The 13,802-nt window shown below is 44.6% G+C and overlaps 1 protein-coding gene across 1 annotated transcript in view; it reads right to left on the reverse strand.

Moving 5' to 3' along the window:
- The window catches only part of SLC2A12 (solute carrier family 2 member 12), a 119,197-nt gene that overhangs the window by 21,627 nt on the left and 83,768 nt on the right, over window positions 1-13,802 (reverse strand). The window contains exon 3 of the mRNA XM_073575847.1: window positions 12,110-12,232. Coding sequence (XP_073431948.1) covers window positions 12,110-12,232 — 123 coding nt within the window. The remainder of the gene's footprint in view (window positions 1-12,109; window positions 12,233-13,802) is intronic.

The raw sequence follows: 13,802 nt of genomic DNA on the forward strand, positions 1-13,802 counted from the left end.
TGGAGCCACGGTCCTAAAACTCTCAGTAGGGAGAATTAGCCGAGGCTCAGCCTCCTCTTCCTCCGCTGAAACCACCGAGCGTGAGAGAGCATCCGCACGGACGTTCTTCTCTCCAGAGAGATAGTGCAAGGTGAAGCGGAAGCGGGAGAAGAAGAGCGACCACCTAGCTTGACAAGAGTTCAAGCGCTGGGTCGTTTGTAAATAGACCAGATTTTTATGGTCCGTATACACCTGGAAGGGAAACCGGTCTCCCTCCAGGAGATGTCTCCACTTGGAAAAGGCCAACTTCATTGCCAGGAGCTCCCTGTCCCCGATGTAGTAGTTCTTTTCCGCTGGTGAGAAGGTCTTTGAGAAGAAGAAACAGGGATGCTTCCGACCTTGAGCATCCTTCTGGAAAAGGACTGCTCCTACACCGACGGAAGAAGCATCTACCTCTAGGTAGATCCACATCGGGACGGTGTAAGATGGGAGCGCCAGCAAGATGGGACTTTAGAGATAAGAAGGCTTTGGAGACTTGTCCAGACCAAGCCTTAGGATTAGCTCCTTTCTTTGTGAGAGCAACCAGAGGAGCTACCAGTGTGGAGAAGTGGGGGATGAACTGGCGATAATAGTTGACGAAGCCCAAAAAGCGCTGCACCGCTTTGAGTGAATGTGGTTCCTGCCAGTTCATTACCGCTTGCAGTTTGGCCGGATCCATAGCCAACCCCTGGGCCTAGATGACGTAGCCCAGGAAGGGCAAGGACTCCTGCTCAAACTGGCACTTCTCCAGCTTGGCGAAAAGAGAGTTCACCCGCAGAGGGTCGAAGACCCTGCAGACGTCTCTCTGGTGGGAGGTCAAATCTGCCGAAAAGATGAGGATGTCATCCAGATAGACCACCACCGATGTAGTGAGCATATCGCAGAAGATGTCGTTAACAAAATCCTGGAAGACAGCAGGCACATTACAAAGGCCGAAGGGCATGACCAGATATTCATAATGGCCATCCACAGGATGTTAAATGCTGTCTTCCACTTGTCTCCTTTGTGAATGCGGATCAGGTTGTACGCCCCCCCCCCGTAGATCTAATTTTGTAAAGATCCGGGCCCCTCGCAACCTGTCAAATAATTCAGAGATCAACGGGAGAGGGTATTTATGTTTAATCGTTATGGCGTTGAGACCTCTGTAATCAATGCAGGGATGTAACTCTCCGCTCTTCTTCTGCACGAAGAAGAACCCTGCACCAGCAACACCGACTTTCTGATAAAACCTCTTGCCAGGTTCTCCCGGATATATTGAGACATAGCCTCTGTCTCGGGGAGTGACAGCGGATAAACGCAGCCTCTAGGAGGTTCCGTGCCTGGCAATAGATCTATCGGACAATCGTAAGGACGGTGCGGCGGAAGCGTCTCCGCAGATTTTTTAGAGAAGACGTCTGTGTACTGATGGTACGGTTTGGGGAGGGCGGAGAGATCCGCGGGTACTTCAGTGGAGGCTACCTGAACACTGCCCCTCAGGCACCTTCCCTCACAGTCCTTGCTCCAACCTAGTATATTCCCCGAAGCCCAATCAATATGAGGGGAATGGCAACGGAGCCAGGGAACTCCGAGGAGCACTTGGTCGATGCCATCAGGCAAAATGAACAAGGACAAAATCTCACGGTGGGACGGTGAGATTGAGAGACCGAGTGGTGCTGTCTACTGGGTCACCTGAGATGGTAAAGGTGAACCATTAACCATCCTGATGGTCAGGGGTTGGGGCAGTAACACCAGAGGAATAGCGTGCTTTAGGGCGAAGGTCGAGGACATAAAGTTCCCTTCTGCCCCAGAATCCACCGTGACCTCTACCTCCCAGGTGGAAGCCCCGCTATCTAGGGTCCCTCGGAATACTGGTTTGGGAGAAAAGGGTTTCATATTAGTTAGACCACCACCTACGACCACTGGGCGTGATCGTTTTTTCGACCACAGAGGACACGTGCTAGCCGAGTGACCAAACTGCCGGCACTGGTAACAGCGTGCGGAGCTTCACACCGGACATGGCTTGGGGCCGGCGTGAGACACCTCCATAGGTTCAGAAGGTGTAAGCTCCTGAGCGGGAAATCTTAGTGGCTCGGAGAAGGTGGGAGCCAAATTAACCCTTTGTCTGGACTGCGCATGTTCCAGCCCGCTCTCCGTAAACCGGAGATCAATGCGGGTGGAAATGGCAATCAACGCCTCCAAACTTGTGGGAACTTCTCTGGTTGCTAGAGCATCTTTGACATGCTCTGCTAACCCTCTCCAAAACACAGGGATGTGTGCTTTATCAGGCCACTCTAGTTCGGAAGCCAATGTCCGGAGTCGGACGGCATAATGGCTGACCAAGAGAGACCCCTGTGTTAGGGTCAATAATTGGAGAGAGGTGTCGTGCGTGATCCGTGGTCCCAAAAAGACCTGCTTCAGGACCGTGAGGAACTGAGCAGCGCCCTGAACCATGGGGTCATCACGCTCCCACAATGGCGTAGCCCACTCTAACGCCCTGCCTGATAGGAGAGAAACAATAAACCGCACCTCTGTGGGAAATCGCGTGGCCAGTAACTCAAGCTGGATAGAGCACTGACTCAAGAAACCCCTGCAGGCGGTGCTGTCACCGGAAAACTTATCGGGCAACGGGAGGTGGGTTATTGTCAGCATAGGCGTGGGTGTGGACACGCGTGAGACAGCCTCTGTGACTGCCTGAGCAGCAGCCACTGTAGCATTCGCAGCTGAGGTGGAGCTCTCAATAGCCGCAAACCTGCTCTCCAGCTGCCGAATGTATCGCTGTAGCTGCTGCAGGTCCGCCATTACTAGCCAGACCCTGGTGCTAGTATAATGTTAGGAACGGCAGAACGCGCTAAATAAATAAATAATAAAGTGCGTTCGCCGCTCGGGGTCCACCGTGCAGAAGGTGATATCACTGCTGCTGAGTAATGGCAGACGCGCTATATGGCGGTTTAACGCGCACGGGTTAAACGCCACCTGATGTGTGCTGAGCGGACTCTGTTAGCTCACAGAGGCGCTGTAACAAAAACTTAACCATAAGCGCCGAGCCTGTTAGCCTCACAGGTCTCAGCTAAATTGCACGTGCGGTATACGGTCACAGGACACAGACCCAAGGCTGAGGTTGGTGTCCGTCTAGACCTACCGTGCATGCGACGTCGCTACCGCGGACGCCAGTAAGTGCTGATGACTGCAGCGCAGCGGTAACCACAGCCGCTATACAACAGTGCCGTGAGACGTGACACAATCGGACGCTAGTGTAGAGGTGCGGTGTGCACAGTGACCTATGGCTTGCCACTGACTGGCGCTGACTATCTCTCTAGTTCCCTATCCACATGCGTAATATCAGAGGGAGGGGAATCATAATAAGTCAGTCACCAGAATCATACATCTGGATTGGGTGGATCAAGGAAATGCTGTAGATATAGTATATCTTGACTTCAGCAAAGCATTTGACAAAGTATCTCATACAATCCTTATTGAAAAAATGACTAAGTATCGAATGGACAAGGCAACTGTTAGGTGGATTCATAACTGGCTTAGTGATCGGACCCAAAGAGTGGTCGTAAATGGCTGCACATCCAGTTGGAAGAATGTCTCAAGTGGGGTACCACAGGGCTCTGTCCTGGGCCCTGTATTGTTCAACATCTTTATCAATGATTTAGATGAAGGAATTGAGGGTAAACTGATTAAATTTGCTGATGACACAAAGCTAGGAGGGATAGCTAATACTAGAGAAGAGAGAGAGAGGATTCAAAAAGATATAAATAAACTGGAGAAGTGGGCAGCAACTAACAGAATGGTTCTTAACAGGGAAAAATGCAAAGTACTACATCTGGGCAATAAAAATGAAAAAAGCATATACAGAATGGGAGGAATAGGCCTAAGCAACAGCACATGTGAAAAAGACTTGGTTATACTAATAGATCACAAACTGAATATGAGTCAACAGTGTGATGCAGCAGCAAAAAAAGCAAATGCAATTCTAGGATGTATTAACAGAAGCATACAGTCTAGATCACGTGAAGTCATTATTTCCCTCTACTCCTCTTTGGTCAGACCTCATCTGGAATATTGTGTCCAGTTTTGGGCACCACATTTTAAAAAAGACATCAACAAACTGGAGCAAGTTCAGAAAAGAGCAACCAGAATGGTGACCGGTCTGCAAACCCTGTCTTATGAGGAAAGGTTGCAGGATTTGGGATTGTTTAGTTTGCAAAAGAGAAGACTGAGAGGAGACTTAATAGCTGTCTACAAATATCTCAAGGGCTGTCACATTGTAGAAGGATCATCTTTATTCTCATTTGCACAAAGAAAGACTAGAAGCAATGGGATGAAACTGAATGGGAGGAGACACAGATTAGATATTAGAAAAAACTTTTTGACAGTTAGAGTGATCAATGAGTGGAACAAGCTGCCACGAGAAGTGGTGAGTTCTCCTTCAATGCATGTCTTCAAACAGAGGCTGGACAGACATCTGACTGGGATGATTTAGCGAATCCTGCTTTGAGCAGGGGGTTGGACCAGATGGCCCAGGAGGTCCCTTCCACCTCTACGATTCTATGATTCTATGATTCTATGATCCATCACCATTCATACATCTAGCAAGTAAAGCATTTACTAGCACATAGCCGAGCGGCCATGCGGGCCTTTTATAGCTGTGCGCTTTCGGGACCTTCCAGATCTCTGAGATGGGCCAATCAGATCAGGAGAAGGACCTGAGCATGTGACTCCCGATCTCCACTGGGAGATCGTCTCGTGAGCATGCCCAGTAGCGCGGCGAGAGGACTTAGCCTCTGGAGTGGTTTCCTGCAGAACAGGCTGCGCTACCATTGCTGGTCCAGAGGTAGCAGCAACAACCAGACCCAGAGAGCTGGTCTGAGCAGGGCATCTGGATCGCCGAGATTGCTGTGCAGGTCCCTGAGAGGTTGGAGGGGAATGGGAGACCGCTGGCTGCATGGCTCTGGATTCCTGCTGTGCAGCTGCAGGAACCTGATGCCTAACACCTCGGCTTACGTTGACTAGCATACTCGTGAGGTAGTAAAGTGGAGTGAGTAGTGTCAAAGAGACTGGGCACCCGTTTAGCCAGGTTGATACCCTGTCTCTGCTGGAATGCCTGTCTGATTTTGAGGATGTGTTCTCAAAACAGTGGTGTCAAGAACTTCCTCCTCATTATTGCACCAATAATTTATTTGCTGGGGCCAAATTGCCTAAACGCAGGTTCTATAATATTTCAGGTCTGTAGAGGCAGGCCATGAAGGCCCATATCTCAGAACATAGGGTAATGGTCATATCAGACCTTCCTTGTCTCCCATTGCAGTAGGGTTTTTCTTTGTGAAGAAAAAAGATGGGTGGGTTATGACTCTGCCTAGATTTCCATGAGCTAAATCAGATCACATTTTGGAATCCATATCCTCTCCCTCTCAGTCCATACCTCTTTAATCAAATCGTAGAGACAAAGTGTTTTTCTAAACTAGGCCTCAGGGGTGCATACTATCTTATCTGTATAAGGGAGGGTGATGAGTGGAAGACTGCTTTTAGTACACCAGAGTGGCACTACGAAAGCCTTGTTATGTAATTTGGTTTGACTAATGTTCCTGCTGTCTTTCAGCACAGTAGATACAGTGGGGGAAAAAAGTATTTAGTCAGCCACCAATTGTGCAAGTTCTCCCACTTAAAAAGATGAGAGAGGCCTGTTATCATCATCATAGGTAGACCACAACTATGAGAGTCAAAATGAGAAAACAAATCCAGAAAATCACCCTGTCTTATTTGGCATAATTTATTTTGCAAATTATGGTGGAAAATAAGTATTTGGTCACCTAAAAACATGCAAGATTTCTGTCTCTCACAGACCAGTAATTTCTTCTTTAAGAGGCTCCTCTGTCCTCCACTCATTACCTGCTGTAGTAATGGCGCGTGTTTGAACTTGTAACCAGTATAAAAGACACCTGTCCACAACCTCAAAAAGTCACACTCGAAACTCCACAATGGTGAAGACCAAAGAGCTGTCGAAGGACACCATAAACAAAATTGTAGCCCTGCACCAGGCTGTGAAGACTGAATCTGCAATAGGCAAGCAGCTTGGTGTGATGAAATCAACTGTGGGAGCAATAATAAGAAAATGGAAGACATACAAGACCACCGATAATCTCCCTTGATCTAGGCCCCAACACAAGATCTCACCCAGTGGGTTCAAAATGATCACAAGAACACTGAGTAAAAATCCCAGAACCACACGGGAGGACCTAATGAATGACCTGCATAGAGCTGGGACCATTGTAACAAAGGCTACCATCAGTAACACACTACGCCACCAGGTACTCAGATCCTCGAGTGCCAGACGTGTCCCCCTGCTTAAGCCAGTACATGTCTGGGCATGTCTGAAGTTTTCTAGAGAGCATTTAGATTATCGAGAAGAGTATTGGGAGAATGTCATATGGTTTGATGAAGCCAAAGTAGAACTGTTTGGTAGAAACAAAACTCGTAGTGTTTGGAGGAGACAGAATGCTGAGATGCATCCAAAGAACAGGATACCTACTGTGAAGCATTGGGTGTGGCAACATCATGGCTTGGGGCTGCTTCTCTGCAAAGGGACCCAGATGACTGATCCATGTTCATGAAAGAATGAATGGGGCAATGTATCGTGAGATTTTGAGTGCAAACCTCCTTCCATCGGCAAGGGCATTGAAGATGAAACTTGGATGGGTCTTTCAGCATTATAGTGATCCCAAGTATACTACCAGGGCAACAAAGGAGTGACTTTGTAAGATGCAAATGAAGGTCCTGGAGTTGACTTGCCAACCCCATAGAAAACCTTTGGAGGTATTTGAAAGCAGATGCCGAAATGCGCATCGGGGTGGACATCTCCAGGGACACTGTACTCATACTGACACCCATGTAATGTCAATGCCATCCTGTATTCAATGATTGATATACCTGTCTAAATGCGGTTACCCCACATCACTTGATGAAAATTATACCTTAACACCGCACTGATACTTTTTCATTCTGATACTGTTTTATTCTGACAACCTAATATGTGCACATGCACTTTACTTTATTTCTTCTTCTACTTACCTGCATGACAACCTGTATAGGATTACACTAACCAGATAGACAAGGGAGACATATACGAAAAACAAAAAAACAAAAAAGGGTCTATGGTATAGAGTATAAAACGGTATATCTTTATTCAGAACAATTAAAATTTGGAAGGGGTGGAGATAAATGACCAGGTGGAGAATGGACGTAATCACCAGGGACAATTACATAGTATAATGTGCATAAAATAGATCAATTAAAATTTGGAAGGTGTGGAGATGAATGACCAGGTGGAGAATGGACGTAATCACCAGGGACAATTGCATAGTATAATATGCATAAAATAGAAAAACATCAAAGTAATGTGGTTGACACAGTATAGTACAATATATAATATATAAGCATAAAGTGTATAGGTATATAATAGTACTGACCACTTAATTTGAGAGCCTAAGTAACATATTGACAGCAAGTGATGTTACAAGATATACATTTCAACCTCACTCCTCCCTGGGTGCAGGATGGAACGGATAAAGTTTAACATAAGAGAATTGCAAGGTACCTGACCCCGGAGTATCCACCTTTCGGGTAATCCGTGGAGACAGGGATAGACTAGGGCACCCCCTAATTCAAAGGATCAGGTAGTCACCCAATGTCCCTAGTCACTACGTGACAAGACGAAAGTCATTGGATACAGAAGAATTTCTAAACTACTGAATGTTCCAGTGAGCACTGTTGGGGCCATAATCCAGAAGTGAAAAGAACATCATTTTACAATAACCTGGCCATGAACAGGTGCTTCTCGCAAGATTTCAGATAGAGGCGTGAAAATAATTATCAGAACTGTCAAAAAGCCAAGGACCACCTGTGAAGACCTGTAATCAGCAGGTACAATTGTAAAAAAAGTAATGTGGTCAGAATCCATGGCCTGTGTGCACATTCACCACAAAAACTCTATTTCTGAACAAAAAGCATGTTCAAGTTTGTTTAAAAGTTGCTCATCAAGATTTAGACAATCCTATGAAATACTGGATGCATAATGTCTGGTCAGATCAGAACAAAGTTGAATTCTTTGGATGCCATAATACACACCATGTTTGGGACCAAATGGCACTGCATATCACTCCAAAAACACCATACCAAAAGTGAAGTTTGGAGGTGGGAACATCATGGCGTGGGGCTGTTTTCAGCATACGGCACTGGCAAACTTTATATATTAACTGAAGGAAGGATGAATGGACAAATGTACCAAGACACTCTTGATAAAAATCTGCTGCCATCTACCATGAAGATGAAATGAAGGTGGACATTTCAGCAAGACAATAATCCCAAACACACAGTCAACGAAATTCCAAATTGGTTTCAGAGAAAGAAAATAAAGCTGCCCAGCAAATAACCTGACCTGAATTTAATAGAAAACGTATGGAAGGAACTGAATCTCAGAGTTTATAGAAGGAGTCCACGGAATCTTCAGGATTTGAAGAATATTTGTGTGGAAGAATGGGCCAAAATCACACTCGAACAATGAATGCGACTAGTTTCTCCATACAGGAGGCATCTTGAAGCTCTCATTGCCAACAGAGAATTTTGTACAAAGTATTAATTACATTTCAGTAAGTGTGTTCAATACTTGTTCTCTGTATGGTTTAATTTATTTGCCTCGGTGGATTGGATGGGTTGTTGCCGACAACAGGTAAGAATTTCATGTCAATAGCACCTTTAAAAATATATTTACCTAGAAAACAGGTGACGTGTTCAATACTTATTTCACCAACTGTAGGTGGCGCCTCGTTCAAAGTACAGTATATTTTCTCTGAAACGCCACAATGCCTCAGAGTGAAGCATAGGTGAACCTGTCTATGATTAATGCTTCCCAGGGGTTCCAGCAGACTGGTTCCCTTTAATGGAGCTGAGCTAGAATACTAGTCAAAAGCTATGGATAGGTGCTGTTGAGCTAAATATCCTTACTAAAAGCTAATTCTGCTGTGTCATGTTTGCATGAATGTTGCCAAAAAGTGCTACATATAAATGCAGATCGGCTAATGCGGTGTACGTTTTTGCAGAAGGTATTGGCTCTCACTCTTGTTAGTATGTACAGATAACACTGTGTGCATTTGGGTGTGTACAACAGGACCCACCTTTAACTTCATCTGCTGTGAAATGTATGCAGATGACTAGAAGTATTATTAAGCATTGATCATTAAAATTAAACAATGAAAATTGTGTTGAGAGTAAATTCTACAAAGGGTGTGAGCAATAAATGTGATAAAATCTCTTAGCTTAGATGGGATACAATTTTACATACTAATAGAAAATTTAGAAGTCAGTTTTCGTCTAGCTATATTATCTTTATTTCTGCCAAATACTGTATATCAATGTCACATAATGTTTGATACATTTGTTGCAGCTTCAGATCCTAGACTTTTGTCTAGAACTTATTCCAATTTTTACGCATCCCTCTACTGGAGCGACTTTTTGACATTTAAGAAAAAAATCCAAGCCATAAATATGGCTACAACCATGAAAATGTCAGGGATCTTTGCCATTTTGTGTTGAGTCCATCATTTTTATTTTGAGATCATAAAAAGTTGGCATCTGGACTCAACACAAAATGACAAAGAAAACAAACTGCAAGAAGCACAGTTGGGAGGCCCCCCATACATATTAGACTGACAATCGACTTAAGTCTAATTTGTATTTTAGCCTTGACTACCCCATGAGATTGAGAGACCATTCTGCTCCTCTTCTCAGTGACTTCACTGCTCTTTATATTAGCGGGCTCACGGTATGCTGTATGCTGTAAGCCACTAGTCTCTTTCACAATGTCAGACTATGTAGTTGCTTGTAAAAGCCACTTCCGGGTTACATAGAGCAAAATGCCACCCGGATAATCTGTAGAGCGGGGACATCACTAAGAAGAGGAGCATAACAGTGCTGGATCCCGTAGAAAGAGTAGGTGAGTATATTAATATACTTCCACTACATTACATACACATACGTCTGCAATAAACTCCATGTGATTCATGACCTCTTTACCTCTCGCAATTTTTCCTTCCTTGGCCTCACTGAAACATGGCTGACACCCTCCGACACCGCCTCCCCTGCTGCGCTATGCTATGGCGGCCTCCACTTCACCCACACTCCTCGCCCTGGCAACAGACATGGTGGAGGAGTGGGCCTTCTCCTTTCTTCCAACTACACCTTCAACCCAATCCCACCTCTACCCTCCCTTATCCTCCCCTCTTTTGAAGTCCACTCTGTCCGCATCTACTCTCCCTCCAATCTCCAAGTGGTTGTCATATACCGACCTCCAGGCCCCACCACTGCATTGACCAATTCTCCACCTGGCTCCTCCACTTTCTCTCTGCTGACATTCCCACCATCATCATGGGTGACTTCAACATCCCCATTGACACCAACCAGTCAGCAGCTGCAAAACTTCTGTCGCTCACTTCTTCCTCTGGACTTACTCAGTGACCCTCCTCAGCCACCCACACAGACGGACACACATTAGACCTGGTCTTCACCCACCTCTGCTCTCTTTCTAACTTCACAACCTCCCCTCTCCCTCTATCTGACCACCATCTACTCACTTTCTCATCCCTGTCCTCCTCACCTGTCACCCATGTCCAGCAACACGCACATCCCCGCAGAAACCTTGGACATCTAGACACTCGCATGCTCTCTGACTCTATCCTACCACTGTCCTCCATATCTTCACTCCACAACACAGACACTGCCACTTGTTTCTACAATGCCACTCTTGCATCAGCCATCGACTCGGTCGCCCCTGTCATGCATAACAAAGTGCAACGAATCAATAGACAACCCTGTCACAATAACACCACTAAAAAGCTTCGGCAAGCATTCAGAATTGCTGAACGGCACTGGAAGAAAACACATTCCCAAGACGACTTCACTGCACTCAAACAAGCAACACTCACATTCAAATCAGCTCTCACCTCTGCTAAACAGGCCTATTTTACGTCCCTTGTATCTTCCTTATCCCACAACCCCAAACAGTTGTTCAATACTTTTAACTCCCTCCTCCGCCCACCACTGCCCTCTCCAACTTCCCTTATCTCTGCTGAGTACTTCGCCATGCACTTCAAAAGCAAGATAGACCAAACACGGCAAGTCTTTATTATTCAACCACCACAACCCCTTTGTATACCAGACCAATGCCCAAACCCCATAACCTCCTTATCCAACATCACTGAAGGGGAGCTTGATCATCTTCTCTCCAAATCACACCTCACCACTTGTGCACTTGACCCCATCCCATCCCACCTCCTCCCCAACCTCGCCACCATTCTTATCCCATCTTTAACCCACCTCTTCAACCTATCACTAACTTCCGGTAACTTCCCTTCTGCTTTCAAACATGCTACAATCACGCCTATCCTCAAAAAGACCTCCTTCTCTCCTCCACACTTATTTGCTCCTCACCCAACCGCCTCCAAGACTTCTCCCAAATAGCCCCCATCCTCTGGAATTCTTTGCCCCAACACGTCCGGCTATCAACCACACTCAGATCCTTCAGACGGAACCTGAAAACCCATCTCTTTAGGAAAGCCTACAGCCTGCAATGATCCCCGCTGCCCCCTCACCACTACTGGAGCTACTGCCTCACCATCACTAGAGCTGCTGCAACCCCCAGCCTACTGTCTCCTTCCCCACCATCCTGTAGAATGTAAGCCCGAAAGGGCAGGGTCATCTCTCCCCTCTATATCAGTCTGTGATTGTTAGTTTGTTTACTGTAAGTGATATCTGTAATTTGTATGTAACCCATTCTCTTGTACAGCACCATGGAATCAATGGCGCTATATAAATAAATATTAATAATAATAATAATATACACAGTTGTTTTTTTAAAGAACAATCATCTTCTTTCAGGAAAAATGTATATATTTATCATACTTTTTTATGCATTATTCCATTTTATTTTGTGTTAAAATTGTGAGTGGTAAAGTTAAGGCATTACTAACAGCAGCAATTATGAAAACTTTAAAAATAATGTGATTGTGCACAAGTTAAATTAAGTACAGAAAAGAATTGTAAAGATCTTCCTCACCCGTCAGTGTAAGGAACGTCAACGAGATGAGAAGATTCATGCCCCAGTTCATGCTACTTGTTATTGCAAAGGCTCGACCTTTTATCCCAGCAGGAAAGATTTCACTCTGTATTAGCCAAGCCACTGGAACACAGAAAAGCTGGAATGTTCACTTAATCACTTAATGACTGATATTCATGAAATTTGTGAGAAATGACAACTCAAGACATGAAATAGTCACCAATAAACCTAAAGACACTACTGCAGGACAGTAGAAATAACCAATATTTGTATTGCAATATATTTCAGGGTTTTTTTTTTTTGTTTAAATTTACGCAATGCAAAACAGGTAATATTTCAATTTGTGATACAGTTTTAGTAAGTAATTAACCCCTTTTCTCCAAAGCTTTTTTCACCTATCTGACCGAGCCAAATTTTTCAATTCTTATTAGTGTTACCTTATGAGGTAATATCTCTGAAACGCTTCAACGAATCCCAGTGTTGTTCATGACACACTGTGCTTTACGGTAGTGGTAAATTTAGGTCGATATTTTTTGCGTTTATTTGTGACAATATCAGAAATTTGGAAAACATTTTTGAAAATTTTGCAAAATAGGCTTCAATAAAAAGCGGACTCCATGTCGTGTTTGAAGAGCACCTGATGTGCCTAAACAGTGGAAACCCCCACAAGAGACCCAATTTTTAAAGCTACACCTCACAAAGTAATTTATCTAGAGCACTTTAAACTCACTGATGCTTCAAATAATTTTGATAATGTTGAGCCGTGAAAATGAAAAAGTGACATTTTTCCAGAAAAATGTTGCTTTAGCCCCAGATTTTTCATTTCCACAAGAGGAACAGGAGAAATTGGACCAGCCAATTTGTTGTGAAATTTCTCCTGAGTACGCTGATACATGGTGGAAAACTACTGTTTGAATACACAGCAGGGTTCAGAAAGGAAGGAGCACAATTTGACTTTTGAAACTCAAAAAGGGCTGGAACAGAAAGTGGAGTCAAACGCCATGTCTCGTTTGCAGAGCCCTTGATGTGTCTAAACAGAGGAAACCCCCATAAATGACCCAATTTTGGAAATTACACCTCTCAAGGAATGTATTTAGAGGTGTGGTGAGCATCTTGAACCCATAGGTGGTTCACAGAATTTGATCATGTTGAGCTGTGAAAATGAAAAAAATACCTTTTTCCCCTAAAAATGTTGCTTTATCCCTAATTTTTCATTTTTATAAGGGTAATAGGAGAAAATAGACCTCAAATTTTCTCCTGAGTATGCTGATATCCCATGTGTGGTGGGAAGCATTTTTTTGGGCATGCTGCTGAGCTCCAAAAGAAAGGAGCAAGTTTTTTGAGCTCAGACTTTGATTGATTGGCCTGTGGGAGCCTTGCTGCATTTGGAGAGCCCCTGATGTGCCTAAACAGGGGAAACTCCTGACATGTGACCCCATTTATATAGAGGTGTGGTGAGCACATTGAACCCGGAGGTGCTTCACAGAATTATATAACGCTGAGCCGTGAAAATAAAAAAAATATTTTTCCCACAAAAACTTGCTGTAGCCCTAAAATTTTATTTTCACAAGTGTAAACAGGAGAAAACGAATAGTACAATTTGTTGCACAATTTCACATGGGGTATACGCCAATACCCCATATGTAGTGAAATAACTACTTTTGAGGCACAGTACAAAGCTCAGAAGTGAAGG

This window comes from Dendrobates tinctorius, unplaced genomic scaffold (genome assembly GCF_039654945.1).
Source record: "Dendrobates tinctorius isolate UK_male_01 unplaced genomic scaffold, ASM3965494v1 ptg000046l, whole genome shotgun sequence".
Lineage (NCBI taxonomy): Eukaryota > Metazoa > Chordata > Amphibia > Anura > Dendrobatidae > Dendrobates > Dendrobates tinctorius.